Source organism: Coffea eugenioides, chromosome 2, assembly GCF_003713205.1.
Source record: "Coffea eugenioides isolate CCC68of chromosome 2, Ceug_1.0, whole genome shotgun sequence".
Lineage (NCBI taxonomy): Eukaryota > Viridiplantae > Streptophyta > Magnoliopsida > Gentianales > Rubiaceae > Coffea > Coffea eugenioides.
Window position 1 is genome coordinate 55180263 of NC_040036.1, and position 8504 is coordinate 55188766.

Genomic DNA, 8504 nt, shown 5'->3' on the forward strand with positions numbered 1-8504 from the left:
GCCGGATTCTGACGTGTCAGTTACTATTCAGGTCGGCTCCGATTTTCATTTTTTTTATTTTGTGATTTTGACTTGTTTAAGCGCGCTTGTATGTTCTGGAACGTTTAGACCGTATTGAACTGTCCCATTAGTCCTGGCGAGAGTTGGGCAGGCAGTCCGCTAAACCTTTTGGTTCGCCTTAGGGGAAGGTGGGGCTGTCACAGGTGGTATCAGAGCCTAGGTTTGAATTAGCCTGGGTGTATTAGAAATGCTCGACTTGAGGCTTATTTTGATTATGTCCTTTAAGGTTATTTACATTTATTTACTCTTTTGGTGTAGGATGGACGGACGTGGTGAGCCTAGTGATAGCCCTCCTGGTGAGCGACCACGCGGAGTGCTCCCAGTGATCCCATACCAGATACGGCCAGGAGGGGCCGTCGTTCGTTGGAGCCCGGCTAACCGCCTCCGACGGTGTGAGTGTCGCCACACCTACACCTACCATAACACCTTAGTGTTGGCCGTGGCCGAGGAACGGAAGGAGCTGGCCAAAGATAATGCTAGGCTCGAGGCCGAGGTGAATCAGTTGAGGGCGGCCAACGAGAAACAAGCCAAGCGAATCAAGGATTTAGAGTACGATGTGCTCGAGTGTGAGGATAGAGTGGATGACCTCTGCGCTCAACTTAGGGAGGCACGTGAGCGTGAGACTAAGCGAGCTCGGAAGGTTAGGGTTCGAGCCGCGTCGATCCTGAACCTCTGCGCCGACGTGCTCGAGGAGGTGAGCGACGAGGCGTCGTGCGCAGGGGCGGGGCAGGAGGTACATCCACCCGGCGGGTGGATCCACTAGCCTGACGACGGACTAGGTCGTGACTCCTAGGGTTTTTTTGGATGGTTTTGTCTTCTGTATATAGGACGGAGAGGGGAAAAGAGCCTTAACTAGCCGTTTTGTACGTTGGATTAGCTATGTGTTATTATTTTTTATGAGGCCATTCCCTTATGGATTGTCTATGTTTGTACTTGACTTGACTGGTTGTGGTTATGTGCATTGTTTGACTTTGTTTGGAATGTATATATGTGTTATTGTAAAAGTTTTTGGGATTTTTACTTACATGCATTGCTATTTTATTGTTCTAGTACGTTTGCCTAGATCAATTAGATTTCATGGAAGGCAGCGTAGTGGAAGGGGACGTGGGCGCGGGAGTAGGCAACCTACGTTGGACCAGGGTGCTGGGGAAACCTCATCGGGACCTAACCCTGAACCGAGGGCTGACCCCAATGTGCAAATAGCTGCCGCTATGCAGCAATTGACCAACCTGCTGGCACAAGTGGTGCAGCAACAGGGCCAAAATCCGAACCCTAATCTTGGGAACCCTGACAATCACGCCGAGAGCGACGATAGGGCTCTTGAGAGATTCCAGAAGTTCGCCCCACCGAAGTTTATTGGGGGGCCCGACCCGGATGTCGCCGAAAGGTGGCTCGAGAAAATGGTAGATATTTTTACCGCCTTGCACTATACCGAGGAACGACAGGTGACTTTCGCTGTTTTTCAACTAGAAGGGGCGGCCCGTTCCTGGTGGAACGTCATTCGGCAAAAATGGGAGCGGGAACAAACGCCCAGAATTTGGGTGAATTTTATGAGAGAGTTCAACGCGAAATTCTTTCCCCCTCTAGTTCAAGAGAGGAAGGAAGACGAGTTTAACCGACTTCGTCAAGGGACCCAGTCGGTAGCGGAGTATGAGAGTCAGTTCACCCGCCTCTCCAAATTTGCTCCTGAGCTGAGTACTAGTACTAGTTTTATAGGTCTCATGCATTGGGTGTGTGAGAACCCGTAAATTTTCTCATTTTCTAGGTTTTTTTTTATTTAATGGCATGTTTTTTTACATTTTCTTTATTAGAAAAATTTTTCGGATAATTTTTATGAGTAAATATAGTTTTTAGATGATTTTTCTAGTAGCGGGTAATTTTTGAGAAATTAAGAGCGTATGCCGGACGTGGGACCCGCTAGTGCGGAAAGTTCGGTAAAATTCGGCCAAATGGGTTAAGTTTTGTATACAGGGTTTAATTTACTAGGTGCGAAGAGATAATTAGAGGATACCATATGGATGAGAGTTAAGGAAACAAAGGGATATGCATGCATTAAATAGGGTGACAAGTGTCACCATATGATTAAATCTTGCATTTTTTACCACTATTCATTACTTTACCAAATTAATACCAAAATTGACCAAAAAATTCACCATTTTCTTCCTCTTCTTGGCCGGCTCTCTCCAAGCAAAAAAGAAAAGAAAACTCTCTACCATCTTACCTCTAATCTTGCCCAATCTCTCAATTAAACCGTTTAATCTTCAAATTTCTCCATAAAACCTCTTAGTTTAGTGAAGTTAAGCTTGGTTGTGAAGTTGTTTGGAAGGCTAAGGTGGTTAGTTGCTTCATTTCTTGCATTTTAAGGTGAGTATCTAAGGAACTCCTCTTTTGTTCTTGATGATGTTCAATTAATGGCTTGTGGTAGCCTAAGAGGTGTTTTTGTGGGTTATTTCATGATTTTAGTGAGATTGATGACATTTTTTCTATTTATTCATGATTTTTCTGCTTTAATATGATTACTATTGTGTGGCCATGTATGATGGTTGGAAATAATCTAGAATGAAGCTAGAATGCGTAAATTGTAGATATTTGCGGAAAATTTCCGCATTGAACGGAAAAAAGCGGAATTAGGGTTGCAATTGAACCCATTCTGCCTGGTACTGTTACACTTAGTTAGAGGCTGAATTAGCCTTGGGTTAAAACATGAAAGTTGTAGGGAATGATATTTTATAGTGGCCTGAAACATTTCAAGGCAATCGGAGCAACGTAGCCTATGAAAAGACTGAAATACCCCTGCTGCCCTGTTTCTGTCCGAACTTGGTAATCAGCTTTGGTAATTGGTTAATTTGATTGAGAATACTACTGATTTGGTTGTTGAGGTCTTCTTAAGAAATATATCCTGGTATCTTAGCTTTCGGATGGCTTTGGAATCACTTGAATTGGACTTAGGTAGCCTGACTTATGATGATTTAACCAGAATGCGGTTTATTAACCTGTTTATGCGGTTCTGGTTTGGTATATTGACCTTTTGACCTAGTTTCACTACAAACTGGACTGAGTGACCTTCTTCAACATTGTAGCCCTATCTTTTAGCTTCGAAAAGGTGTATAGTGTACATCCATCCAATGCTCTTAGTGCCAGTTGTGTCCAATACGCTTAATGGAGGCAAAACTATTTTTAGGTCTTAGAGCTTAACTTTCATTTCCGGACTTTCCTTAGCTTACTTTAGTACTTATACGTGCTAATGAAGCCTTATTTTCGGCAGTATGTGGAAATTGGTTTATAACTTGTAATCGAGTCTTATTGTGCCTATTTGAATATTTTAGGGCGTGACGGTGATTAAAGGCGCTCGTGAGGCGGAAGTTTATGAAATTTCACTTGCTTACTTGGTGAGTGTACTACTCACTTGTTTGTTACTATGTGGCTTTGTTACACTTGAAATCGATGATTTGATGGCTTAATTGCATTGTTGACCTTGATTGAGGTGAGGGGGTACTTGGTCACTCTTACCCTTTTATCTTATATGACTGTTTACTGTATAATTGAGTGACACATGTAAATACTGGATTTGGTGTCGTATGGACGAGTAACCAACAGCCATTACTGTTACTACTGAGCTCAACCCCATTGGTAGTCGATTGGATCGAGCCGACGAGGGCTTGGTCGTGAAAATTGACGACCCATGGGGATTGTTATATGGAATCGTGTAGTATGAGACTTTCGATTCCGGTATACTCGAGTATTACCAAATTTATACTGTATGGAGTTCGGGCCCGGTAGGGGTATGTTGGGTGGAAGGAATGGAAGTAAAGTGGAGCCTACGGTTGGTTACTTTGTAAACATTGACGGAGGGTCAATGAAATCCGATCAAGTATACAAGCGAGGAAAGGGGCTCTTGAGAGCCGTCCGTATCCTTTTAACCATGTTGTGAATGTGTGATCTTGGTTTACTTCTTTATTGAACGTTTTATGCCTATATGAACTTGGTTGCTTGAGTGATAGTATCTCACTGGGCGTAAGCTCACTCTATTCCTTTTGTTTTCCTTACAGGAATATAAACACTTTTGGAATGGCTTTTGATAGTTGGTTGCCGAGTTGAGCTTGTTGTAACTATCTTTTGAATAGCTACTTTTGGGCAAAACCCTAAGTGCATTTTGATCCAACCAAGTCGTTGAGTTGTAATTTGCAAACCGTACATGTACAAACTTGTTGGATAACTTTTGTATGCTACTTTGGATTGTAAATGCTTAATTTCAAGGTGTATATGTTTGATGGATGTTTGGTGAGATTCCGGCCGGATTCTGACGTGTCAGTTACTATTCAGGTCGGCTCCGATTTTCATTTTTTTTATTTTGTGATTTTGACTTGTTTAAGCGCGCTTGTATGTTCTGGAACGTTTAGACCGTATTGAACTGTCCCATTAGTCCTGGCGAGAGTTGGGCAGGCAGTCCGCTAAACCTTTTGGTTCGCCTTAGGGGAAGGTGGGGCTGTCACAGGTGGTATCAGAGCCTAGGTTTGAATTAGCCTGGGTGTATTAGAAATGCTCGACTTGAGGCTTATTTTGATTATGTCCTTTAAGGTTATTTACATTTATTTACTCTTTTGGTGTAGGATGGACGGACGTGGTGAGCCTAGTGATAGCCCTCCTGGTGAGCGACCACGCGGAGTGCTCCCAGTGATCCCATACCAGATACGGCCAGGAGGGGCCGTCGTTCGTTGGAGCCCGGCTAACCGCCTCCGACGGTGTGAGTGTCGCCACACCTACACCTACCATAACACCTTAGTGTTGGCCGTGGCCGAGGAACGGAAGGAGCTGGCCAAAGATAATGCTAGGCTCGAGGCCGAGGTGAATCAGTTGAGGGCGGCCAACGAGAAACAAGCCAAGCGAATCAAGGATTTAGAGTACGATGTGCTCGAGTGTGAGGATAGAGTGGATGACCTCTGCGCTCAACTTAGGGAGGCACGTGAGCGTGAGACTAAGCGAGCTCGGAAGGTTAGGGTTCGAGCCGCGTCGATCCTGAACCTCTGCGCCGACGTGCTCGAGGAGGTGAGCGACGAGGCGTCGTGCGCAGGGGCGGGGGCAGGAGGTGCATCCACCCCGGCGGGTGGATCCACTAGCCTGACGACGGACTAGGTCGTGACTCCTAGGGTTTTTTTGGATGGTTTTGTCTTCTGTATATAGGACGGAGAGGGGAAAAGAGCCTTAGCTAGCCGTTTTGTACGTTGGATTAGCTATGTGTTATTATTTTTGATGAGGCCATTCCCTTATGGATTGTCTATGTTTGTACTTGACTTGACTGTACTTGACTTGACTGGTTGTGGTTATGTGCGTTGTTTGACTTTGTTTGGAATGTATATATGTGTTATTGTAAAAGTTTTTGGGATTTTTACTTACATGCATTGCTATTTTATTGTTCTAGTACGTTTGCCTAGATCAAATAGATTTCATGGAAGGCACGCGTAGTGGACGGGGACGTGGGCGCGGGAGTAGGCAACCTACGTTGGACCAGGGTGCTGGGGAAACCTCATCGGGACCTAACCCTGAACCGAGGGCTGACCCCAATGTGCAAATAGCTGCCGCTATGCAGCAAATGACCAACCTGCTGGCACAAGTGGTGCAGCAACAGGGCCAAAATCCGAACCCTAATCCTGGGAACCCTGGCAATCACGCCGAGAGCGACGATAGGGCTCTTGAGAGATTCCAGAAGTTCGCCCCACCGAAGTTTATTGGGGGGCCCGACCCGGATGTCGCCGAAAGGTGGCTCGAGAAAATGGTAGATATTTTTACCGCCTTGCACTATACCGAGGAACGACAGGTGACTTTCGTTGTTTTTCAACTAGAAGGGGCGGCCCTTGGAACGTCATTCGGCAAAAATGGGAGCGGGAACAAACGCCCAGAATTTGGGTGAATTTTATGAGAGAGTTCAACGCGAAATTCTTTCCCCCTCTAGTTCAGGAGAGGAAGGAAGACGAGTTTAACCGACTTCGTCAAGGGACCCAGTCGGTAGCGGAGTATGAGAGTCAGTTCACCCGCCTCTCCAAATTTGCTCCTGAGCGGAGTACTAGTACTAGTTTTATAGGTCTCATGCATTGGGTGTGTGAGAACCCGTAAATTTTCTCATTTTCTAGGTTATTTTTTATTTAATGGCATGTTTTTTCTAGGTTTTTTTTTATTTAATGGCCTGTGGAAATTGGTTTATAACTTGTAATCGAGTCTTATTGTGCCTATTTGAATATTTTAGGGCGTGACGGTGATTAAAGGCGCTCGTGAGGCGGAAGTTTATGAAATTTCACTTGCTTACTTGGTGAGTGTACTACTCACTTGTTTGTTACTATGTGGCTTTGTTACACTTGAAATCGATGATTTGATGGCTTAATTGCATTGTTGACCTTGATTGAGGTGAGGGGGTACTTGGTCACTCTTACCCTTTTATCTTATATGACTGTTTACTGTATAATTGAGTGACACATGTAAATACTGGATTTGGTGTCGTATGGACGAGTAACCAACAGCCATTACTGTTACTACTGAGCTCAACCCCATTGGTAGTCGATTGGATCGAGCCGGCGAGGGCTTGGTCGTGAAAATTGACGACCCATGGGGATTGTTATATGGAATCGTGTAGTATGAGACTTTCGATTCCGGTATACTCGAGTATTACCAAATTTATACTGTATGGAGTTCGGGCCCGGTAGGGGTATGTTGGGTGGAAGGAATGGAAGTAAAGTGGAGCCTACGGTTGGTTACTTTGTAAACATTGACGGAGGGTCAATGAAATCCGATCAAGTATACAAGCGAGGAAAGGGGCTCTTGAGAGCCGTCCGTATCCTTTTAACCATGTTGTGAATGTGTGATCTTGGTTTACTTCTTTATTGAACGTTTTATGCCTATATGAACTTGGTTGCTTGAGTGATAGTATCTCACTGGGCGTAAGCTCACTCTATTCCTTTTGTTTTCCTTACAGGAATATAAACACTTTTGGAATGGCTTTTGATAGTTGGTTGCCGAGTTGAGCTTGTTGTAACTATCTTTTGAATAGCTCCTTTTGGGCAAAACCCTAAGTGCATTTTGATCCAACCAAGTCGTTGAGTTGTAATTTGCAAACCGTACATGTACAAACTTGTTGGATAACTTTTGTATGCTACTTTGGATTGTAAATGCTTAATTTCAAGGTGTATATGTTTGATGGATGTTTGGTGAGATTCCGGCCGGATTCTGACGTGTCAGTTACTATTCAGGTCGGCTCCGATTTTCATTTTTTTTATTTTGTGATTTTGACTTGTTTAAGCGCGCTTGTATGTTCTGGAACGTTTAGACCGTATTGAACTGTCCCATTAGTCCTGGCGAGAGTTGGGCAGGCAGTCCGCTAAACCTTTTGGTTCGCCTTAGGGGAAGGTGGGGCTGTCACAGGTGGTATCAGAGCCTAGGTTTGAATTAGCCTGGGTGTATTAGAAATGCTCGACTTGAGGCTTATTTTGATTATGTCCTTTAAGGTTATTTACATTTATTTACTCTTTTGGTGTAGGATGGACGGACGTGGTGAGCCTAGTGATAGCCCTCCTGGTGAGCGACCACGCGGAGTGCTCCCAGTGATCCCATACCAGATACGGCCAGGAGGGGCCGTCGTTCGTTGGAGCCCGGCTAACCGCCTCCGACGGTGTGAGTGTCGCCACACCTACACCTACCATAACACCTTAGTGTTGGCCGTGGCCGAGGAACGGAAGGAGCTGGCCAAAGATAATGCTAGGCTCGAGGCCGAGGTGAATCAGTTGAGGGCGGCCAACGAGAAACAAGCCAAGCGAATCAAGGATTTAGAGTACGATGTGCTCGAGTGTGAGGATAGAGTGGATGACCTCTGCGCTCAACTTAGGGAGGCACGTGAGCGTGAGACTAAGCGAGCTCGGAAGGTTAGGGTTCGAGCCGCGTCGATCCTGAACCTCTGCGCCGACGTGCTCGAGGAGGTGAGCGACGAGGCGTCGTGCGCAGGGGCGGGGGCAGGAGGTGCATCCACCCCGGCGGGTGGATCCACTAGCCTGACGACGGACTAGGTCGTGACTCCTAGGGTTTTTTTGGATGGTTTTGTCTTCTGTATATAGGACGGAGAGGGGAAAAGAGCCTTAGCTAGCCGTTTTGTACGTTGGATTAGCTATGTGTTATTATTTTTGATGAGGCCATTCCCTTATGGATTGTCTATGTTTGTACTTGACTTGACTGTACTTGACTTGACTGGTTGTGGTTATGTGCGTTGTTTGACTTTGTTTGGAATGTATATATGTGTTATTGTAAAAGTTTTTGGGATTTTTACTTACATGCATTGCTATTTTATTGTTCTAGTACGTTTGCCTAGATCAAATAGATTTCATGGAAGGCACGCGTAGTGGACGGGGACGTGGGCGCGGGAGTAGGCAACCTACGTTGGACCAGGGTGCTGGGGAAACCTCATC

General features: G+C 45.3%; 1 protein-coding gene across 1 annotated transcript; it reads left to right on the top strand.

Moving 5' to 3' along the window:
- The first annotated feature begins 319 nt into the window (after positions 1 to 319).
- LOC113759908 lies at positions 320 to 8108 on the top strand. Its single transcript, XM_027302486.1, has 6 exons — positions 320 to 356; positions 492 to 793; positions 1311 to 1447; positions 4671 to 4708; positions 4844 to 5146; positions 7759 to 8108. Exons 1-6 carry the CDS (start codon positions 320 to 322, stop codon positions 8106 to 8108), a joined length of 1167 nt encoding a protein of 388 aa, XP_027158287.1.
- The last annotated feature ends 396 nt before the right edge of the window (positions 8109 to 8504 follow it).

Excerpts from the sequence above, each read along its gene's own strand:
- LOC113759908 (XM_027302486.1), top strand. The coding sequence starts at position 320 with ATGGACGGACGTGGTGAGCCTAGTGATAGCCCTCCTG. Across the intron at positions 1,448-4,670 it reads GACCCGGATGTCGCCGAAAG|GATGGACGGACGTGGTGAGC; the intron begins GTGGCTCGAGAA and ends CTTTTGGTGTAG. Across the intron at positions 4,709-4,843 it reads GCCTAGTGATAGCCCTCCTG|TGTTGGCCGTGGCCGAGGAA; the intron begins GTGAGCGACCAC and ends ATAACACCTTAG.